At 49.3% G+C, this 24,570-nt stretch overlaps 1 protein-coding gene across 1 annotated transcript in view; it reads right to left on the bottom strand.

The window, feature by feature from the left end:
- st6galnac3 (ST6 (alpha-N-acetyl-neuraminyl-2,3-beta-galactosyl-1,3)-N-acetylgalactosaminide alpha-2,6-sialyltransferase 3) overlaps window positions 1–22,782 on the bottom strand; it is a gene marked incomplete at both ends in the record, with an annotated part of 28,867 nt that extends 6,085 nt beyond the window's left edge. The window contains 2 exons of the mRNA XM_084182825.1: window positions 21,737–21,901; window positions 22,771–22,782. Of these exons, the coding sequence (XP_084038951.1) occupies window positions 21,737–21,901; window positions 22,771–22,782 (177 nt within the window). The remainder of the gene's footprint in view (window positions 1–21,736; window positions 21,902–22,770) is intronic.
- Between the last annotated feature and the right edge of the window lie 1,788 nt (window positions 22,783–24,570).

Genomic DNA, 24,570 nt, shown 5'->3' on the forward strand with positions numbered 1-24,570 from the left:
TCAGTCAGGAAGTTAAAGCTTGGTCGCAAATGGGTCTTCCAAATGGACAATGACCCCAAGCATACTTCCAAAGTTGTGGCAAAATGGCTTAAGGACAACAATTCAAGGTATTGGAGTGGCCATCACAAAGCCCTGACCTCAATCCTATAGAACATTTGTGGGCAGAACTGAAAAAGTGTGTGCAAGCAAGGAGGCATACAAACCTGACTCAGTTACACCAGCTCTGTCAGGAGGAATGGGCCAAAATTCACCCAACTTATTGTGGGAAGCTTGTGGAAGGCTACCCGAAACGTTTGACCCAAGTTAAACATTTTAAAGGCAATGCTACCAAATACTAATTGAGTGTATGTAAACTTCTGACCCACTGGGAATGTGATGAAATAAATAAAAGCTGAAATAAATAATTATTTATACTATTATTCTGACATTTCACATTCTTAAAATAAAGTGGTGATCCTAACTGACCTAAGACAGGGAATTTTTACTAGGATTAAATGTCAGGAATTGTGAAAAACTGAGTTTAAATGTATTTGGCTAAGGTGTATGTAAACTTCCGACTTCAACTGTATATTAATGGTTTGAAACTGATATGCAATATCTGCTAAATGGCATATATATATATATATACTGTACATATATGCAATATTATGTATAAGTATATTTTACTCATTTAGCAGACGCTCTTATCCAGAGCGACTTACAGTTAGTGCATACATTTTTATTTTTTTTATACTGGAAACGAACCCACAACCCTGGGGTTGCAAACGCCACGCTCTACCAACTGAGCTACCTCCCTGCCGGCCATTCCCTCCCCTACCCTGGACGACGCTGGGCCAATTGTGCGCCGCCCCATGGGTCTCCCGGTCGGCTACGACAGAGCCTGGATTTGAACCAGGATCTCTAGTGGCACAGCTAGCACTGCACTATGTCCAGAGACCAGTGCAGACTAACATTGACTTTCCTAACAGTGTTTTGTTTTTGTCCTTGATGCTAATGTCTGTGAACTTCAGGCCAAGCAGTCAGTCTCTCATTCCAAAAGTCACCAAAGCGATCAAAACTCAGGTGTCTGATTGAAAATCGCACCCATTGTTTTTATTCCAGACTGCATTTCCACATTTGAAGTCACAGGAATTGAAATATTGCGTTTTGTCTGAGTGATGGATATACTATAGCTGTCTGTCTGGCGTAGGCTATTGCGTTTTGTCTGAGTGATGGATATACTATAGCTGTCTGTCTGGCGTAGGCTATTGCGTTTTGTCTGAGTGATGGATATACTATAGCTGTCTGTCTGGCGTAGGCTATTGCGTTTTGTCTGAGTGATGGATATACTATAGCTGTCTGTCTGGCGTAGGCTATTGCGTTTTGTCTGAGTGATGGATATACTATAGCTGTCTGTCTGGCGTAGTCTGAGGCCCAAATGGCACTCTATTCCCTATTGTTGACCAAAGCCCTATGAACCCTGGTCGAAAGTAGTGCACTTTAAAGGGAAAAGGGTGCCATTTGGGACGAAGACATAGAGAGGGACTGGAGAGCTCAGATAAGACAAATGTATTCAATCTCTTACCTGAGTGGGGACCAATCCATCATCCATAGACAGTCTCAATCATATTCAACCAAAATAAGATGGCATACCATGCATAGAACATTCACAACGGTGCCGGGGGCTGGTCCAGACTAATGGTACCAGGGGCTGGTCTAGACTAATGGTACCAGGGGCTGGTCCAGACTAATGGTACCAGGGGCTGGTCTGGACTAATGGTACCAGGGGCTGGTCTAGACTAATGGTACCAGGGGCTGGTCTGGACTAATGGTACCAGGGGCTGGTCTAGACTAATGGGGCTGGTCTAGACTAATGGTACCAGGGGCTGGTCCAGACTAATGGTACCAGGGGCTGGTCTAGACTAATGGTACCAGGGGCTGGTCTAGACTAATGGGGCTGGTCCAGACTAATGGTACCAGGGGCTGGTCTAGACTAATGGTACCAGGGGCTGGTCCAGACTAATGGTACCAGTGGCTGGTCTAGACTAATGGTACCAGGGGCTGGTCCAGACTAATGGTACCAGGGGCTGGTCTAGACTAATGGTACCAGGGGCTGGTCTAGACTAATGGTACCAGGGGCTGGTCCAGACTAATGGTACCAGGGGCTGGTCTAGACTAATGGGGCTGGTCTAGACTAATGGGGCTGGTCTAGACTAATGGTACCAGGAGCTGGTCTAGACTAATGGTACCAGGGGCTGGTCTAGACTAATGGTACCAGGGGCTGGTCTAGACTAATGGTACCAGGGGCTGGTCCAGACTAATGGTACCAGGGGCTGGTCTAGACTAATGGGGCTGGTCTAGACTAATGGGGCTGGTCTAGACTAATGGTACCAGGAGCTGGTCTAGACTAATGGGGCTGGTCTAGACTAATGGGGCTGGTCTAGACTAATGGGGCTGGTCTAGACTAATGGTACCAGGGGCTGGTCTAGACTAATGGTACCAGGGGCTGGTCCAGACTAATGGACCAGGGGCTGGTCTAGACTAATGGGGCTGGTCTAGACTAATGGGGCTGGTCTAGACTAATGGTACCAGGGGCTGGTCTAGACTAATGGTACCAGGGGCTGGTCCAGACTAATGGACCAGGGGCTGGTCTAGACTAATGGGGCTGGTCTAGACTAATGGCACCAGGGGCTGGTCTAGACTAATGGTACCAGGGGCTGGTCTAGACTAATGGTACCAGGGGCTGGTCTAGACTAATGGGGCTGGTCTGAACTAATGGGGCTGGTCTAGACTAATGGTACCAGGAGCTGGTCTAGACTAATGGTACCAGGGGCTGGTCTAGACTAATGGTACCAGGAGCTGGTCTAGACTAATGGTACCAGGGGCTGGTCTAGACTAATGGTACCAGGGGCTGGTCTAGACTAATGGTACCAGGGGCTGGTCTAGACTAATGGTACCAGGAGCTGGTCTAGACTAATGGTACCAGGGGCTGGTCTAGACTAATGGTACCAGGGGCTGGTCTAGACTAATGGTACCAGGAGCTGGTCTAGACTAATGGGGCTGGTCTAGACTAATGGTACCAGGGGCTGGTCCAGACTAATGGACCAGGGGCTGGTCTAGACTAATGGGGCTGGTCTAGACTAATGGTACCAGGGGCTGGTCTAGACTAATGGTACCAGGGGCTGATCTAGACTAATGGTACCAGGGGCTGGTCTGAACTAATGGTACCAGGGGCTGGTCTGGACTAATGGTACCGGGGGCTGGTCTAGACTAATGGGGCTGGTCTAGACTAATGGTACCTGGGGCTGGTCTGGACTAATGGAACCAGGGGCTGGTCTAGACTAATGGGGCTGGTCTAGACTAATGGTACCGGGGGCTGGTCTAGACTAATGGGGCTGGTCTAGACTAATGGGGCTGGTCTAGACTAATGGGGCTGGTCTAGACTAATAGTACCAGGGGCTGGTCTGGACTAATGGGGCTGTTCTAGACTAATGGGGCTGGTCTAGACTAATGGGGCTGGTCTAGAGTAATGGTACCAGGGGCTGGTCTAGACTAATGGTACCAGGAGCTGGTCTAGACTAATGGTACCAGGGGCTGGTCTAGACTAATGGTACCAGGGGCTGGTCTGGACTAATGGGGCTGGTCTAGACTAATGGTACCAGGAGCTGGTCTAGACTAATGGTACCAGGGGCTGGTCTAGACTAATGGTACCAGGGGCTGGTCTGGACTAATGGTACCAGGGGCTGGTCCAGACTAATGGTACCAGGAGCTGGTCTAGACTAATGGTACCAGGGGCTGGTCTAGACTAATGGTACCAGGGGCTGGTCTAGACTAATGGTACCAGGAGCTGGCCTAGACTAATGGTACCAGGGGCTGAACTAGACTAATGGTACCAGGGGCTGAACTAGACTAATGGGGCTGGTCTAGACTAATGGTACCAGGGGCTGGTCTGGACTAATGGTACCAGGGGCTGGTCCAGACTAATGGTACCAGGGGCTGGTCTAGACTAATGGTACCAGGAGCTGGTCTAGACTAATGGTACCAGGGGCTGGTCTAGACTAATGGGGCTGGTCTAGACTAATGGTACCAGGGGCTGGTCCAGACTAATGGACCAGGGGCTGGTCTAGACTAATGGGGCTGGTCTAGACTAATGGTACCAGGGGCTGGTCTAGACTAATGGGGCTGGTCTAGACTAATGGCACTAGGGGCTGGTCTAGACTAATGGTACCAGGGGCTGGTCTAGACTAATGGTACCAGGGGCTGGTCTGAACTAATGGTACCAGGGGCTGGTCTGGACTAATGGTACCGGGGGCTGGTCTAGACTAATGGGGCTGGTCTAGACTAATGGTACCGGGGGCTGGTCTGGACTAATGGGGCTGGTCTAGACTAATGGGGCTGGTCTAGACTAATGGGGCTGGTCTAGACTAATAGTACCAGGGGCTGGTCTAGACTAATGGTACCAGGGGCTGGTCTGGACTAATGGTACCAGGGGCTGGTCTGGACTAATGGTACCAGGGGCTGGTCTGGACTAATGGTACCGGGGGCTGGTCTAGACTAATGGGGCTGGTCTAGACTAATGGGGCTGGTCTAGACTAATGGTACCAGGGGCTGGTCTGGACTAATGGTACCAGGGGCTGGTCTAGACTAATGGTACCAGGGGCTGGTCTAGACTAATGGTACCAGGGGCTGGTCTGGGCTAATGGTACCAGGGGCTGGTCTGGACTAATGGTACCGCGGGCTGGTCTAGACTAATGGGTCTGGTCTAGACTAATGGGGCTGGTCTAGACTAATGGTACCAGGGGCTGGTCTAGACTAATGGTACCAGGGGCTGGTCTGGACTAATGGTACCAGGGGCTGGTCTAGACTAATGGGGCTGGTCTGGACTAATGGGGCTGGTCTAGACTAATGGTACCAGGGGCTGGTCTAGACTAATGGTACCAGGGGCTGGTCTGGACTAATGGTACCAGGGGCTGGTCTGGACTAATGGTACCAGGGGCTGGCCTAGACTAATGGTACCAGGGGCTGGTCCAGACTAATGGTACCAGGGGCTGGTCTGGACTAATGGTACCAGGGGCTGGTCTAGACTAATGGTACCAGGGGCTGGTCTAGACTAATGGGGCTGGTCTAGACTAATGGGGCTGGTCTAGACTAATGGTACCAGGGGCTGGTCTAGACTAATGGGGCTGGTCTAGACTAATGGGGCTGGTCTAGACTAATGGTACCGGGGGCTTGTCTAGACTAATGGTACCAGGGGCTGGTCTAGACTAATGGTACCAGGGGCTGGTCTGGACTAATGGTACCAGGGGCTAGTCTGGACTAATGGGGCTGGTCTAGACTAATGGGGCTGGTCTAGACTAATGGTACCAGGGGCTGGTCTGGACTAATGGGGCTGGTCTAGACTAATGGGGCTGGTCTAGACTAATGGTACCAGGGGCTGGTCTAGACTAATGGGGCTGGTCTAGACTAATGGTACCAGGGGCTAGTCTGGACTAATGGGGCTGGTCTAGACTAATGGGGCTGGTCTGGACTAATGGTACAAAGGGCTGGTCTAGACTAATGGGGCTGGTCTGGACTAATGGTACCAGGGGCTGGTCTAGACTAATGGGGCTGGTCTAGACTAATGGTACCAGGGGCTGGTCTAGACTAATGGGGCTAGTCTGGACTAATGGTACCAGGGGCTGATCTGGACTAATGGTAGTCCATGTCCACATCCCTGGACCCCATATGCCCCTGGAGGTAGCGTTTTGATATTCTGTTCCGCCGCTCACTTTCTAACATTATCGCTCTCATCTGCATTTGTAACCTGTATGTCAATCAAATTAAAAAATACCTTAAATATACTTTTATTTTTTTAAACATTCATAACACATCATGCTAAATTAAAGGTTAAAGTGTGGAGGACATAGGGTGCTATTTGGGATGCAGACAAGGCGTCAATACCTGTGAATTTCTACATATTTAACAGGTGTAGGCAGCTTTACGCAGCAAACTTCCACAGGATGCAGAATCACTTATGAAACCTTGACCAACACTGTCTATTCACACTCAATCATTCACCATGTAGGGAGACAAACACACTCACCTCTTCTGCTGACATTAGCGTTTATACAGCTGCCTGAACAGAGGACTGAGAGGAGCTGAACAGAGGACTGAGAGGAGCTGAACAGAGGACTGAGAGCAGCTGAACAGAGGACAGAGAGGAGCTGAACAGAGGACTGAAAGGAGCTGAACAGAGGACTGAGAGGAGCTGAACAGAGGACTGAGAGGAGCTGAACAGAGGACTGAGAGGAGCTGAACAGAGGACTGAGAGGAGCTGAACAGATGACTGAGAGGAGCAGAACAGAGGACTGAGAGGAGCTGAACAGAGGACTGAGAGGAGCTGAACAGAGGACTGAGAGCAGCTGAACAGAGGACAGAGAGGAGCTGAACAGAGGACTGAAAGGAGCAGAACAGAGGACTGAGAGGAGCTGAACAGAGGACTGAGAGGAGCTGAACAGAGGACTGAGAGGAGCTGAACAGAGGACTGAAAGGAGCTAAACAGAGGACTGAAAGGAGCTGAACAGAGGACTGAGAGGAGCTGAACAGAGGACTGAAAGGTGCTGAACAGAGGACTGAGAGGAGCTGAACAGAGGACTGAGAGGAGCTGAACAGAGGACTGAAAGGAGCTGAATAGAGGACTGAGAGGAACAGAGGACTGAGAGGAGCTGAACAGAGGACTGAGAGGAGCTGAACAAAGGACAGAGAGGAACTGAACAGAGGACTGAGAGGAGCTGAACAGAGGACTGAAAGGAGCTGAACAGAGGACTGAGAGGAGCTGAACAGAGGACTGAGAGGAGCTGAACAGAGGACTGAAAGGAGCTGAACAGAGGACTGAGAGGAGATGAACAGAGGACTGAAAGGAGCTGAACAGAGGACCGAGAGGAGCTGAACAGAGGACTGAGAGGAGCTGAACAGAGGACTGAAAGGAGCTGAATAGAGGACTGAGAGGAACAGAGGACTGAGAGGAGCTGAACAGAGGACTGGGAGGAGCTGAACAGAGGACAGAGAGGAACTGAACAGAGGACTGAGAGGACCTTAACAGAGGACTGAAAGGAGCTGAACAGAGGACTGAAAGGAGCTGAACAGAGGACTGAGAGGAGCTGAACAGAAGACTGAAAGGAGCTGAACAGAGGACTGAGAGGAGCTGAACAGAGGACTGAAAGAGGCTGAACAGAGGACTGAGAGGAGCTGAAAAGAGGACTGAGAGGAGCTGAACAGAGGACTTAAAGGAGCTGAACAGAGGACTGAGAGGAGCTGAACAGAGGACTGAGAGGAGCTGAACAGAGGACAGAGAGGAACTGAACAGAGGACTGAGAGGAGCTGAACAAATGACTGAAAGGAGCTGAACAGAGGACTGAAAGGAGCTGAACAGAGGACAGAGATGAGCTGAACAGAGGACTGAGAGGAGCTGAACAGAGGACTAAAAGGAGCTGAACAGAGGACTAAGAGGAGCTTGACAGATGACTGAGAGGAGCTGAACAGAGAACTGAAAGGAGCTAAACAGAGGACTGAGAGGAACTGAACAGAGGACTGAGAGGAGCTGAATAGAGGACTGAGAGGAGCTGAACAGAGGACTGAGATGAACTGAACAGAGGACTGAGAGGAGCTGAACAGAGGACTGATAGGAGCTGAACAGAAGACTGAGAGGAGCTGAACAGAGGACAGAGAGGAACTGAACAGAGGACTGACAGGAGCTGAACAAAGGTCTGAAAGGAGCTGAACAGAGGACTGAAAGGAGCTGAACAGAGGACAGAGAGGAGCTGAACAGAGGACTGAGAGGAGTTGAACAGAGGACTGAGAGGAGCTGAACAGAGGACTGAAAGGAGCTGAACAGAGGACTGAGAGGAACTGAACAGAGGACTGAGAGGAGCTGAACAGAGGACAGAGAGGAACTGAACAGAGGACTGAGAGGAGCTGAACAGAGGACAGAGAGGAACTGAACAGAGGACTGAGAGGAGCTGCACAAAGGACTGAAAGGAGCTGAACAGAGGACTGAAAGGAGCTGAACAGAGGACAGAGATGAGCTGAACAGAGGACTGAGAGGAGCTGAACAGAGGACTAAAAGGAGCTGAACAGAGGACTGAGAGGAGCTGAACAGAGGACTGAGAGGAGCTGAACAGAGGACTGAAAGGAGCTGAACAGAGGACTGAGAGGAACTGAACAGAGGACTGAGAGGAGCTGAACAGAGGACTGAGAGGAGCTGAACAGAGGACTGAGAGGAGCTGAACAGAGGACTGAGAGGAGCTGAATAGAGGACTGAGAGGAGCTGAACAACAGTGAACCTGAGGAGCTGAACAGAGGACTGAGAGGAGCTGAACAGAGGACTGAGAGGAGCTGAACAACAGTGAACCTGAGGAGCTGAACAGAGGACTGAGAGGAGCTGAACAGAGGACTGAGAGGAGCTGAACAGAGGACTGAGAGGAGTTGAACAGAGGACTGAAAGGAGCTGAACAGAGGACTGAGAGGAGCTGAACAGAGGACTAAGAGGAGCTGAACAGAGGACTGAAATGAGCTGAATAGAGGACTGAGAAGAGCTGAACAGAGGACTGAGAGGAGCTGAACAGAGGACTGTAAGGAGCTGAACAGAGGACAGAGAGGAACTGAACAGAGGACTGAGAGGAGCTGAACAGAAGACTGAAAGGAGCTGAACAGAGGACTGAGAGGAGCTGAACAGAGGACTGAGAGGAGTTGAACAGAGGACTGAAAGGAGCTGAATAGAGGACTGAGAGGAACTGAACAGAGGACTGAGTGGAGCTGAACAGAGGACTGAAATGAGCTGAACAGAGGACTGAAAGGAGCTGAACAGAGGACTAAAAGGAGCTGAACAGAGGCCTGAGAGGAACTGAACAGAGGACTGAGAGGAGCTGAACAGAGGACTGAGAGGAGCTGAACAGAGGACTGAGAGGAGCTGAACAGAGGACTGAGAGGAGCTGAACAGAGGACTGAGAGGAGCTGAACAGAGGACTAAAAGGAGCTGAACAGAGGACTGAGAGGAGCTGAACAGAGGACTGATAGGAGCTGAACAGAGGACTGAAAGGAGCTGAACATAGGACTGAGAGGAACTGAACAGAGGACTGAGAGGAGCTGAACAGAGGACAGAGAGGAACTGAACAGAGGACTGATAGGAGCTGAACAGAGGAAAGAGAGGAACTGAACAGAGGACTTAGAGGAGCTGAACAAAGGACTGAAAGGAGCTGAACAGAGGACTGAAAGGAGCTGAACAGAGGACAGAGATGAGTTGAACAGAGGACTGAGAGGAGCTGAAAAGAGGACTAAAAGGAGCTGAACAGAGGACTGAGAGGAGCTGAACAGAGGACTGAGAGGAACTGAACACAGGACTGAGAGGAGCTGAACAGAGGACTGAGAGGAGCTGAACAGAGGACTGAGAGGAGCTGAACAGAGGACTGAAAGGAGCTGAACAGAGGACTGAGAGGAGCTGAAAAGAGGACTGAGAGGAGCTGAACAGAGGACTGAAAGGAGCTGAACAGAGGACTGAGAGGAGCTGAACAGAGGACTGAGAGGAGCTGAACAGAGGACTGAGAGGAACTGAACAGAGGACTGAGAGGAGCTGAACAAATGACTGAAAGGAGCTGAACAGAGGACTGAAAGGAGCTGAACAGAGGACAGAGATGAGCTGAACAGAGGACTGAGAGGAGCTGAACAAAGGACTAAAAGGAGCTGAACAGAGGACTGAGAGGAGCTTGACAGAGGACTGAGAGGAGCTGAACAGAGAACTGAAAGGAGCTAAACAGAGGACTGAGAGGAACTGAACAGAGGACTGAGAGGAGCTGAATAGAGGACTGAGAGGAGCTGAACAGAGGACTGAGATGAACTGAACAGAGGACTGAGAGGAGCTGAACAGAGGACTGATAGGAGCTGAACAGAAGACTGAGAGGAGCTGAACAGAGGACAGAGAGGAACTGAACAGAGGACTGACAGGAGCTGAACAAAGGTCTGAAAGGAGCTGAACAGAGGACTGAAAGGAGCTGAACAGAGGACAGAGAGGAGCTGAACAGAGGACTGAGAGGAGCTGAACAGAGGACTGAGAGGAGCTGAACAGAGGACTGAAAGGAACAGAGGACTGAGAGAAACTGAACAGAGGACTGAGAGGAGCTGAACAGAGGACTGAGAGGAGCTGAACAGAAGACTGAGAGGAGCTGAACAGAGGACAGAGAGGAACTGAACAGAGGACTGAGAGGAGCTGAACTAAGGACTGAAAGGAGCTGAACAGAGGACTGAAAGGAGCTAAACAGAGGACTAAAAGGAGCTGAACAGAGGACTGAGAGGAGCTGAACATAGGACTGAGAGGAGCTGAACAGAGGACTAAAAGGAGCTGAACAGAGGCCTGAGAGGAACTGAACAGAGGACTGAGAGGAGCTGAACAGAGGACTGAGAGGAGCTGAACAGAGGACTGAGAGGAGCTGAACAGAGGACTGAGAGGAGCTGAACAGAGGACTAAAAGGAGCTGAACAGAGGACTGAGAGGAGCTGAACAGAGGACTGATAGGAGCTGAACAGAGGACTGAAAGGAGCTGAACAGAGGACTGAGAGGAACTGAACAGAGGACTGAGAGGAGCTGAACAGAGGACAGAGAGGAACTGAACAGAGGACTGAGAGGAGCTGAACAGAGGACAGAGAGGAACTGAACAGAGGACTGAGAGGAGCTGAACAAAGGACTGAAAGGAGCTGAACAGAGGACTGAAAGGAGCTGAACAGAGGACAGAGATGAGCTGAACAGAGGACTGAAAGGAGCTGAACAGAGGACTAAAAGGAGCTGAACAGAGGACTGAGAGGAGCTGAACAGAGGACTGAAAGGAGCTGAACAGAGGACTGAGAGGAACTGAACAGAGGACTGAGAGGAGCTGAACAGAGGATTGAGAGGAGCTGAACAGAGGACTGAGAGGAGCTGAACAGAGGACTGAGAGGAGCTGAATAGAGGACTGAGAGGAGCTGAACAACAGTGAACCTGAGGAGCTGAACAGAGGACTGAGAGGAACTGAACAGAGGACTGAGAGGAGCTGAACAACAGTGAACCTGAGGAGCTGAACAGAGGACTGAGAGGAGCTGAACAGAGGACTGAGAGGAGCTGAACAACAGTGAACCTGAGGAGCTGAACAGAGGACTGAGAGGAGCTGAACAGAGGACTGAGAGGAGTTGAACAGAGGACTGAAAGGAGCTGAATAGAGGACTGAGAGGAGCTGAACAGAGGACTGAGAGGAGCTGAACAGAGGACTGAAATGAGCTGAATAGAGGACTGAGAGGAGCTGAACAGAGGACTGAGAGGAGCTGAACAGAGGACTGAGAGGAGCTGAACAGAGGACAGAGAGGAACTGAACAGAGGACTGAGAGGAGCTGAACTAAGGACTGAAAGGAGCTGAACAGAGGACTGAAAGGAGCTAAACAGAGGACTAAAAGGAGCTGAACAGAGGACTGAGAGGAGCTGAACATAGGACTGAGAGGAGCTGAACAGAGGACTAAAAGGAGCTGAACAGAGGCCTGAGAGGAACTGAACAGAGGACTGAGAGGAGCTGAACAGAGGACTGAGAGGAGCTGAACAGAGGACTGAGAGGAGCTGAACAGAGGACTGAGAGGAGCTGAACAGAGGACTAAAAGGAGCTGAACAGAGGACTGAGAGGAGCTGAACAGAGGACTGATAGGAGCTGAACAGAGGACTGAAAGGAGCTGAACAGAGGACTGAGAGGAACTGAACAGAGGACTGAGAGGAGCTGAACAGAGGACAGAGAGGAACTGAACAGAGGACTGAGAGGAGCTGAACAGAGGACAGAGAGGAACTGAACAGAGGACTGAGAGGAGCTGAGCAAAGGACTGAAAGGAGCTGAACAGAGGACTGAAAGGAGCTGAACAGAGGACAGAGATGAGCTGAACAGAGGACTGAGAGGAGCTGAACAGAGGACTAAAATGAGCTGAACAGAGGACTGAGAGGAGCTGAACAGAGGACTGAAAGGAGCTGAACAGAGGATAGAGAGGAACTGAACAGAGGACTGAGAGGAGCTGAACAGAGGATTGAGAGGAGCTGAACAGAGGACTGAGAGGAACTGAACAGAGGACTGAGAGGAGCTGAACAGAGGATTGAGAGGAGCTGAACAGAGGACTGAGAGGAGCTGAAAAGAGGACTGAGAGGAGCTGAATAGAGGACTGAGAGGAGCTGAACAACAGTGAACCTGAGGAGCTGAACAGAGGACTGAGAGGAACTGAACAGAGGACTGAGAGGAGCTGAACAACAGTGAACCTGAGGAGCTGAACAGAGGACTGAGAGGAGCTGAACAGAGGACTGAGAGGAGCTGAACAACAGTGAACCTGAGGAGCTGAACAGAGGACTGAGAGGAGCTGAACAGAGGACTGAGAGGAGTTGAACAGAGGACTGAAAGGAGCTGAATAGAGGACTGAGAGGAGCTGAACAGAGGACTGAGAGGAGCTGAACAGAGGACTGAAATGAGCTGAATAGAGGACTGAGAGGAGCTGAACAGAGGACTGAGAGGAGCTGAACAGAGGACTGAGAGGAGCTGAACAGAGGACAGAGAGGAACTGAACAGAGGACTGAGAGGAGCTGAACAGAGGACTGAAAGGAGCTGAACAGAGGACTGAGAGGAGCTGAACAGAGGACTGAAAGGAGCTGAACAGAGGACTGAGAGGAGCTGAACAGAGGACTGAAAGGAGCTGAACAGAGGACTGAGAGAAACTGAACAGAAGACTGAGAGGAGCTGAACAGAGGACTGAGAGGAGCTGAACAGAAGACTGAGAGGAGCTGAACAGAGGACAGAGAGGAACTGAACAGAGGACTGAGAGGAGCTGAACAAAGGACTGAAAGGAGCTGAATAGAGGACTGAGAGGAGCTGAACAGAGGACTGAGAGGAGCTGAACAGAGGACAGAGAGGAACTGAACAGAGGACTGAGAGGAGCTGAACAGAGGACTGAAAGGAGCTGAACAGAGGACTGAGAGGAGCTGAACAGAGGACTGAGAGGAGCTGAACAGAGGACTGAGAGGAGCTGAACAGAGGACTGAAAGGAGCTGAACAGAGGACTGAGAGGAGCTGAATAGAGGACTGAGAGGAGCTGAACAACAGTGAACCTGAGGAGCTGAACAGAGGACTGAGAGGAGCTGAACAGAGAACTGAGAGGAGCTGAACAACAGTGAACCTGAGGAGCTGAACAGAGGCCTGAGAGGAACTGAACAGAGGACTGAGAGGAGCTGAACAGAGGACTGAGAGGAGCTGAACAGAGGACTGAGAGGAGCTGAACAGAGGACTGAGAGGAGCTGAACAGAGGACTAAAAGGAGCTGAACAGAGGACTGAGAGGAGCTGAACAGAGGACTGATAGGAGCTGAACAGAGGACTGAAAGGAGCTGAACAGAGGACTGAGAGGAACTGAACAGAGGACTGAGAGGAGCTGAACAGAGGACAGAGAGGAACTGAACAGAGGACTGAGAGGAGCTGAACAGAGGACAGAGAGGAACTGAACAGAGGACTGAGAGGAGCTGAACAAAGGACTGAAAGGAGCTGAACAGAGGACTGAAAGGAGCTGAACAGAGGACAGAGATGAGCTGAACAGAGGACTGAGAGGAGCTGAACAGAGGACTAAAATGAGCTGAACAGAGGACTGAGAGGAGCTGAACAGAGGACTGAAAGGAGCTGAACAGAGGACTGAGAGGAACTGAACAGAGGACTGAGAGGAGCTGAACAGAGGATTGAGAGGAGCTGAACAGAGGACTGAGAGGAACTGAACAGAGGACTGAGAGGAGCTGAACAGAGGATTGAGAGGAGCTGAACAGAGGACTGAGAGGAGCTGAACAGAGGACTGAGAGGAGCTGAATAGAGGACTGAGAGGAGCTGAACAACAGTGAACCTGAGGAGCTGAACAGAGGACTGAGAGGAACTGAACAGAGGACTGAGAGGAGCTGAACAACAGTGAACCTGAGGAGCTGAACAGAGGACTGAGAGGAGCTGAACAGAGGACTGAGAGGAGCTGAACAACAGTGAACCTGAGGAGCTGAACAGAGGACTGAGAGGAGCTGAACAGAGGACTGAGAGGAGTTGAACAGAGGACTGAAAGGAGCTGAATAGAGGACTGAGAGGAGCTGAACAGAGGACTGAGAGGAGCTGAACAGAGGACTGAAATGAGCTGAATAGAGGACTGAGAGGAGCTGAACAGAGGACTGAGAGGAGCTGAACAGAGGACTGAGAGGAGCTGAACAGAGGACAGAGAGGAACTGAACAGAGGACTGAGAGGAGCTGAACAGAGGACTGAAAGGAGCTGAACAGAGGACTGAGAGGAGCTGAACAGAGGACTGAAAGGAGCTGAACAGAGGACTGAGAGGAGCTGAACAGAGGACTGAAAGGAGCTGAACAGAGGACTGAGAGAAACTGAACAGAAGACTGAGAGGAGCTGAACAGAGGACTGAGAGGAGCTGAACAGAAGACTGAGAGGAGCTGAACAGAGGACAGAGAGGAACTGAACAGAGGACTGAGAGGAGCTGAACAAAGGACTGAAAGGAGCTGAATAGAGGACTGAGAGGAGCTGAACAGAGGACTGAGAGGAGCTGAACAGAGGACAGAGAGGAACTGAACAGAGGACTGAGAGGAGCTGAACAGAGGACTGAAAGGAGCTGAACAGAGGACTGAGAGGAGCTGAACAGAGGACTGAGAGGAGCTGAACAGAGGACTGAGAGGAGCTGAACAGAGGACTGAAAGGAGCTGAACAGAGGACTGAGAGGAGCTGAATAGAAGACTGAGAGGAGCTGAACAACAGTGAACCTGAGGAGCTGAACAGAGGACTGAGAGGAGCTGAACAGAGGACTGAGAGGAGCTGAACAACAGTGAACCTGAGGAGCTGAACAGAGGACTGAGAGGAGCTGAACAGAGGACTGAGAGGAGCTGAACAACAGTGAACCTGAGGAGCTGAACAGAGGACTGAGAGGAGCTGAACAGAGGACTGAGAGGAGTTGAACAGAGGACTGAAAGGAGCTGAATAGAGGACTGAGAGGAGCTGAACAGAGGACTGAGAGGAGCTGAACAGAGGACTGAAATGAGCTGAATAGAGGACTGAGAGGAGCTGAACAGAGGACTGAGAGGAGCTGAACAGAGGACTGAGAGGAGCTGAACAGAGGACAGAGAGGAACTGAACAGAGGACTGAGAGGAGCTGAACAGAGGACTGAAAGGAGCTGAACAGAGGACTGAGAGGAGCTGAACAGAGGACTGAGAGGAGCTGAACAGAGGACTGAAAGGAGCTGAACAGAGGACTGAGAGGAGATGAACAGAGGACTGAGAGGAGCTGAACAGAGGACTGAAAGGAGCTGAACAGAGGACTGAGAGGAGCTGAACAAAGGACTGAGAGGAGCTGAACAGAGGACAGAGAGGAACTGAACAGAGGACTGAGAGGAGCTGAAAAAGGGACTGAAAGGAGCTGAACAGAGGACTGAAAGGAGCTGAACAGAGGACTGAGAGGAGCTGAACAGAGGACTGAGAGGAGCTGAACAAAGGACTGAGAGGAGCTGAACAGAGGACAGAGAGGAACTGAACAGAGGACTGAGAGGAGCTGAAAAAGGGACTGAAAGGAGCTGAACAGAGGACTGAAAGGAGCTGAACAGAGGACTGAGAGGAGCTGAACAGAGGACTGAGAGGAGCTGAACAGAGGACTGAGAGGAGCTGAACAGAGGACTGAAAGGAGCTGAACAGAGGACTGAGAGGAGATGAACAGAGGACTGAAAGGAGCTGAACAGAGGACTGAGAGGAGCTGAACAGAGGACTGAAAGGAGCTGAACAGAGGACTAAAAGGAGCTGAACAGAGGCCTGAGAGGAGCTTGACAGAGGACTGAGAGGAGAAGAGGAGGGTGCACTACATTTGACCAGGCCCATAGGGCTCTATATAGGTCTCTATATAGGGAATAGGGTGCCATTTTGGACTGAGCCGAGGCCTTCTTCTGAGCCAGCAAAACTGTCTGTTTTATCATTGACATAATCTCCCATAGGGACCAGGAAGCAGGGGTAAAGAGATATAGGGTGTTTCCACACATAGCTCTGAGCTGTAGTTCCAATCAGAATTCTATTATTTGTTACATTGTCTTTTTTTCCATCTGGTCCGGTTGGTTTCACATTGTCAAATGTCAAACAAACTAAAATTCCTAAACAAAACCACGTGTCCATGCAAGTCATTTGTTTATTGGACAGAAATGCTCACGTTAAATCTGTCTATGATTATCATGACATCATTTGTCCGTCCCAATCTTCATATTACTTTTGCTCTGCCTTTGGTCTTCCAACAACATGCAGGAGGACACAGACCAATAGCCTTCCAACAACATGCAGGAGGAAACAGACCAATAGCCTTCCAACAACATGCAGGAGGACACAGACCAATAGCCTTCCAACAACATGCAGGAGGAAACAGACCAATAGCCTTCCAACAACATGCAGGAGGAAACAGACCAATAGCCTTCCAACAACATGCAGGAGGAAACAGACCAATAGCCTTCCAACAACATGCAGGAGGAAACAGACCAATAGCCTTCCAACAACATGCAGGAGGAAACAGACCAATAGCCTTCCAACAACATGCAGGAGGAAACAGACCAATAGCCTTCCAACAACATGCAGGAGGAAACAGACCAATAGCCTTCCAACAACATGCAGGAGGAAACAGACCAATAGCCTTCCAACAACATGCAGGAGGAAACAGACCAATAGCCTTCCAACAACATGCAGGAGGAAACAGACCAATAGCCTTCCAACAACATGCAGGAGGACACAGACCAATAGCCTCTCTAATTGACTAGTCTATGTCTCTGGTAATAGCCCCCATCTCCCCTAATCATCACAGAATGTTTCAGAGACCTCAAGTTAAGGTGATGTGCTCTCAGTCAAACAACCAATAATAACTGCGTGCCTCTGGTTCTTTTCCTGTGTTTGGTCCAGACTGCGTTCTCACCAGCAGCGAACCACACCACGGTACGAATTCAAACGGGCCTAGACCACCGTTTTTTTTTTGCGAACCACGGTGCGTTGTTTAGTGTGCTCCTGAGCGCAGGTAGTGTTCACACCAGTCCAGACGAACCAAACTAAGGGGGTAAACACACTAGAGTTCAAAGGTAAACGCTCCAGACCAGTTCAGTGTGAAAGCTTAAACAGCCAGGACTAGGGCTTGTCTTAGGGACTCGTCTAGCCCTGGAGGAGGTGCCGACACTGGGATCAGTGTAATGTCTGATTAGACACAAATACTGGAGGGGGTGGAGGAGAACCAACCAGAACCAACCAGAACCAAGCCCCAGGTGCGTCCCAAACGGTACCCTATTCCCTATGTAGCGCACTACTTTTGACCAGGGCCCATAGGCTATATAGGGTGCCATTTGACCAGAGCCCATTGGCTATATAGGGTGCCATTTGACCAGAGCCCATAGGCTATATAGGGTGCCATTTGACCAGAGCCCATAGGCTATATAGGGTGCCATTTGACCAGAGCCCATAGGCTATATAGGGTGCCATTTGACCAGAGCCCATAGGCTATATAGGGTGCCATTTGACCAGAGCCCATTGGCTATATAGGGTGCCATTTGACCAGAGCCCATAGTCTATATAGGGTGCCATTTGACCAGAGCCCATAGGCTATATAGGGTGCCATTTGACCAGAGCCCATAGGCTATATAGGGTGCCATTTGACCAGAGCCCATAGTCTATATAGGGTGCCATTTGACCAGAGCCCATAGGCTATATAGGGTGCCATTTGACCAGAGCCCATAGGCTATATAGGGTGCCATTTGACCAGAGCCCATAGGCTATATAGGGTGCCATTTGACCAGAGCCCATAGTCTATATAGGGTGCCATTTGACCAGAGCCCATAGGCTATATAGGGTGCCATTTGGGACAAGGCCCCAGCCAGGAAAGTAACGAATCTGTTCCAAAACACGCACTCTGTGGGCGGGCGGTGCCGTTTAAGATGAGGGAGGACAATATATACATATTCTATGAACATGGCCTTGTTTCTATTACAGCATATTGGATGACTGTCATTCATTTTCCAAATCACTCAACTCAATGTAACATCGATAGGTTTAGGCTACTACATGATAGTAGAATTTCCCCTCTACCCATCATGAGGTTGCTACAACCTAGCCTGTTAATTAAAGTTTACAACGTAGGAGCACACAGGTCGAGAGAAAACGTTGAGGTGGCAGACAGTGACACATTCAATACCGCCTTGCAGACTATTGCCTGCATCTAGCTGATCTGGGGTGTAATCATTAGTCCAAACAACTAAAACGAGAGTTTCTATTGGACAAATTCAGGTAGGTCCCTCCCCGTTTCGTTTCGTTTAAGAAACGTTTTTCAACAGAATCAACGGAATGAATACACCCCTGATCACTGACACACACAGTTCACTTTCATAGCAGCCACGTACAGCATCATCACTTAGCTCGTTGTATAATTATTTATCTGGCATCTACGCGCTCTCCTCCTCTCACCTTTTCCCTTCGCTTGTGGACTTCAGTGCACAACTCAACAGCTGTCTGTGACCAGGCGCAAAAACCCTCTCCAAGCCAAACCTTCATACCATAACCTCTACACAGCCTACATCATTGTCACCATATTACCGTTATAGTCAACAAACTAGAACGTTAGTAACCCACAATCCAATCCATGTGTACAATCACGCAGTACAGTGTACAGCAAGCAGTTTAGTAGTTACACCCCGGTGGCAATAAATTAATACAACCAAAAGCTCACCTTACCCGAGTTGCAGTGTTGGATAGCGTTACCCAGCTACCTAACATAAATATCATTCCTCTTTGTTTGAGTCAGGTTGTTGTGTAGGGTAAATTAGCTGCATTCGCTAGTTAAGTAAGTGAAAGGTAAACTAAGCTCTCTCTCTCTCTCTCTCTCTCTCAATTTTTGAAGAAATTAATTTGGTCAAAACTGTTTAACTATTGTCTTTCTCTCTGTTTGAGTCAACTACACTTTATGCACTGCAGTGCTAGCTAGCTGCTTTCCACCAGACACTGGGAGACTAATTCACCTTTCAGCAGGACAATAACCTAAAACACAAGACCAAATATACACTGGAGTTGCTTACCAAGAAGACAGTGAATGTTCCTGAGTGGCCGAGTTACAGTTTTGACTTAAATCTACTTGGAAATCTATGGCGAGACCTGAAAATGGTTGTCTAGAAATGATCAACAACCAATTTGACAGAGCTTGAAGCATTTTGAAAAGAATAATGGGCAGATTTTGACCAGAGCCCCTAGTAGCCCAGTGCACTGAGTTGGGAATAGGGAGCCATTTGGATTAGAGACACGGGGCGTTAGAATTACAAAGGAATAATCCAGAGAAGAGAACTAGTTGAAATCATCACAGAACCAACCATTACATTACGTCACAGAACCAACCATTACATCACAGAACCAACCATTACATTACATCACAGAACCAACCATTACGTTATGTCACAGAACCAACCATTACATCACAGAACCAACAATTACATTACATCACAGAACCAACCATTACATCACAGAACCAACCATTACGTTACATCACAGAACCGACCATTACATCACAGAACCAACCATTACATTACATCACAGAACCAACCAGTACGTTACATCACAGAACCAACCATTACGTTACAGAACCAACCATTACATCACAGAACCAACCATTACATCACAGAACCAACCAGTACATCACAGAACCAACCATTACATTACATCATAGAACCAACCATTACATCACATAACCATTACAGTGAAGAGATAATAAGTAAAATGCCACTGGGGAGGTATTGAGGTAAATCCAATGAGATTGATGACTGCCAGGTGAGGGGAGTTCCTAACCTATAGATGAGATTGATGACTGCCAGGTGAGGGGAGTTCCTAACCTATAGATGAGATTGATGACTGCCAGGTGAGGGGAGTTCCTAACCTATAGATGAGATTGATGACCGCCAGGTGAGGGGAGTTCCTAACCTATAGATGAGATTGATGACTGCCAGGTGAGGGGAGTTCCTAACCTATAGATGAGATTGATGACCGCCAGGTGAGGGGAGTTCCTAACCTATAGATGAGATTGATGACCGCCAGGTGAGGGGAGTTCCTAACCTATAGATGAGATTGATGACTGCCAGGTGAGGGGAGTTCCTAACCTATAGATGAGATTGATGACTGCCAGGTGAGGGGAGTTCCTAACCTATAGATGAGATTGATGACTGCCAGGTGAGGGGAGTTCCTAACCTATAGATGAGATTGATGACTGCCAGGTGAGGGGAGTTCCTAACCTATAGATGAGATTGATGACTGCCAGGTGAGGGGAGTTCCTAACCTATAGATGAGATTGATGACTGCCAGGTGAGGGGAGTTCCTAACCTATAGATGAGATTGATGACCGCCAGGTGAGGGGAGTTCCTAACCTATAGATGAGATTGATGACCGCCAGGTGAGGGGAGTTCCTAACCTATAGATGAGATTGATGACCGCCAGGTGAGGGGAGTTCCTAACCTATAGATGAGATTGATGACCGCCAGGTGAGGGGAGTTCCTAACCTATAGATGAGATTGATGACTGCCAGGTGAGGGGAGTTCCTAACCTTTAGATGAGATTGATGACTGCCAGGTGAGGGGAGTTCCTAACCTATAGATGAGATTGATGACTGCCAGGTGAGGGGAGTTCCTAACCTATAGATGAGATTGATGACTGCCAGGTGAGGGGAGTTCCTAACCTATAGATGAGATTGATGACTGCCAGGTGAGGGGAGTTCCTAACCTATAGATGAGATTGATGACTGCCAGGTGAGGGGAGTTCCTAACCTATAGATGAGATTGATGACTGCCAGGTGAGGGGAGTTCCTAACCTATAGATGTAAATCTGTTCCAGCGACTATGGAAGTGTGAGAGCTGCTATTTGGAGATCATGTATTCAATATTGAATATTATTCATCTTAAGGTAATTCAGGCCTTTTAATGGTGTCATTGGACAAAGAGGGAAGACCTTCGATTCACTAACATTTACTATCAAAACCCATTCTATTCTGTTGAAGATGGAAATATGTGTGTGTCAGACCTGGGTAGTATTTGTAATAGTATTTGTTCTCTTTCAAATATGCTTGATTTAGTGTGTGTGTGTGTGTGTGTGTGTACCGTGTCGAGGTGTGTGTGTGTACCGTGTCGAGGTGTGTGTGTACCGTGTCGAGGTGTGTGTGTATACCATGTCGAGGTGTGTGTGTATACCATGTCGAGGTGTGTGTGTACCGTGTCGAGGTGTGTGTGTACCGTGTCGAGGTGTGTGTGTGTGTACCGTGTCAAGGTGTGTGTGTATCGTGTCGAGGTGTGTGTGTGTGCCATGTCGAGGTGTGTGTGTGTGTACCATGTCGAGGTGTGTGTGTACCGTGTCAAGGTGTGTGTGTACCGTATCGAGGTGTGTGTGTGCCATGTCGAGGTGTGTGTGTGTGTACCATGTCGAGGTGTGTGTGTACCGTGTCAAGGTGTGTGTGTGCCATGTCGAGGTGTGTGTGTGTGTACCGTGTCGAGGTGTGTGTGTACCGTGTCAAGGTGTGTGTGTACCGTATCGAGGTGTGTGTGTACCGTGTCAAGGTGTGTGTGTGCCTTGTCGAGGTGTGTGTGTACCGTGTCGAGGTGTGTGTGTACCGTGTCAAGGTGTGTGTGTACATTAAGGTGTGTGTGTTCCTAAATTTGTGTGTGTGTGTGTGTGTAATCACCTCTTGCTTGGGGATGCTGACGTATCCCAGGTGAGGTTTGAAGGCCTTGTGGGGTTGTCTGCTGAAGACTGGTTCCATGAGGAAATAGGGCTTCTCCAAGTAGTTGACCACTCCAATGAAGAGTGACACCACCGCTATCAGACTGGTGGCTATCACTGACTTCTTCTAGAGAGGAGAGGAGAGGAGAGGAGAGGAGAGGAGAGGAGAGGAGAGGAGAGGAGAGGAGAGGAGAGGAGAGGAGAGGAGAGGAGAGGAGAGGAGAGGAGAGGAGAGGAGAGGAGAGGAGAGGAGAGGAGAGGAGAGGAGAGGAGAGGAGAGGAGAGGAGAGGAGAGGAGAAGGTTAAGATCTAGCTGTTACAGACAGACAGAACAGAGACAGACGGACGGACAGACAGTCACTACAATATGCTATGCTACTCTGTGACGCTGAAATTGTTCTCCAGCCCTTGATTCTCCGTAACTTCTTTTCAATTCACTTTCCCAACACCGAAAACTAACAGAATATTTCAGCCTGAAAGGGCATACTGAAAGGTCTCTCTCTTCCCTGTACTGCTTACACCCCTCCTCAGGCAACCTGATCTCATAGTTTCACTTCGGAATTTGCCGTAATTGGATGAACGTCAATTCTTTACCCATTAATTCCGCGTGGTTACAGGGTTCATTACTCATGGTTACAGGGTTAAAACAGAAACAACTCAAAAGTTTAAGTTTATGTATTAATTCTAAGAGGTTAAGGTTAGGGCGATGGTTTGGGGAAGGCTTAAAACAAAATAATTAAAAACTATGCAGCGTTTCCATTAAGTATCATCAAGTACTCCTACTGCTCTCTCACAGACTCTCACAGACTCTCACCCACTCTCACAGACTCTCACCCTCTCTCACAGACTCTCACACTCTCTCACAGACTCTCACAGACTCTCACACTCTCTCACAGACTCTCTCACTCTCTCACAGACTCCCACACTCTCTCACAAACTCTCACACTCTCTTACACACTGTCTCTCACTCTCTCACAGACTCTCTCACTCTCTCACAGACTCCCACATTCTCTCACAGACTCTCACACTCTCTCACAAACTCTCACACTCTCTTACACACTGTCTCTCACACTCTCTCACAGACTCTCACACTCTCTCACAAACTCTCACACTCTCTTACACACTGTCTCTCACTATCTCACAGACTCTCACACTCTCTCACAGACTTTCACAGACTCTTACACTCTCTCACAGACTCTCACACTCTCTCGCAGACTCTCACAATCTCTCACAGACTCTCACACTCTATTACACACATTTTACAAGGAGCTGACACTGCACAATCACAAAGCTGTTATGGTTTCCTATATGAGGTAGAGGATTAGGTGTAGACCTGACCATGCATGGACATAATCATCTACTTTCCCATTACTTTCCTGGTGATAAAGTAAACAGGGGGATGGTCCGGTGGAAGGAGCAGGAGTGGAGGAGTTACGGGAGAGAGAGAGAGAGATACAGAGGAGAATAATGTCATCCATCTCATTATGAATGACTTTGAATACGTCTCTCTCTGAACTCGAGTGATGATTTAGTTCCAGCCAAGCATTAACAATAATCTTAGCGGTAGACATTAAGGAGACAGGCAGACAGACAGACAGACAGACAGGCAGACAGACAGACAGACAGACAGGCAGACAGGCAGGCAGACAGACAGACAGACAGACATACAGACAGACAGGCAGTTAGGCAGGCAGGCAGGCAGACAGACAGACAGACAGACAGACAGACAGACAGACAGACAGACAGACAGACAGACAGACAGACAGACAGACAGACAGACAGACAGACAGACAGACAGACAGACAGACAGACAGACAGACAGACAGACAGACAGACAGACAGACAGACAGACAGACAGACAGACAGACAGACAGACAGACAGACAGACAGACAGACAGACAGACAGACAGACAGACAGGCAGACAGGCAGGCAGGATTGAGGTGGAACACATGTCCCTCCAGGAATGAGGTGGAACACATGGCCACAGTGATGTAACATTAAGCAATAGAAGATGAAATGTTTTAGTGTTGTAGCATCGTGAAACAGACACAGTGATGTAACATAAAGCAATAGAAGATGAAACATTACATTTACATTTACGTCATTTAGCAGACGCTCTTATCCAGAGCCACTTACAAATTGGTGCATTCACCTTATGATAGCCAGTGGGACAACCACTTCTCAAAAATATATATTTTTTTAATTTTAAATTGTGTGATGATTTAGTTCCAGCCAAGCATTAACAATAATCTTAGCAGTAGACATTAAGGAGACAGGCAGACAGACAGACAGACAGACAGACAGACAGACAGGCAGACAGGCAGACAGACAGACAGACAGACAGGCAGACAGGCAGACAGGCAGACAGGCAGACAGGCAGACAAGCAGACAGGCAGACACCAGAGGGTGACTCTAGAGACTCTCTACTCCTTTCAGAAAGAGAAATAGATCAAACAAGGGGGATAGATGAAAGGACAATTACAATTTACTAGGGAGGGAGGGAGGGAGGGAGAGTTGGAGGGAGGGAGAGTTGGAGGGGTTGAGAGATGGAGGGAGGGAGAGTTGGAGGGGGGGAGAGATGGAGAGATGGAGGGAGGGAGAGTTGGAGGGGGGAGAGATGGAGGGAGGGAGAGTTGGAGGGGGGGAGATATGGAGGGAGGGAGAGTTGGAGGGGGGGAGAGATGGAGAGATGGAGGGAGGGAGAGTTGGAGGGGGGGAGAGATGGAGGGAGGGAGAGTTGGAGGGAGGGAGAGTTGGAGGGGGGGAGAGATGGAGGGAGGGAGAGTTGGAGGGGG

This window comes from Coregonus lavaretus (assembly GCF_964263955.1).
Source record: "Coregonus lavaretus genome assembly, chromosome: 19".
In the NCBI taxonomy this organism is placed as follows: Eukaryota; Metazoa; Chordata; class Actinopteri; order Salmoniformes; family Salmonidae; genus Coregonus; species Coregonus lavaretus.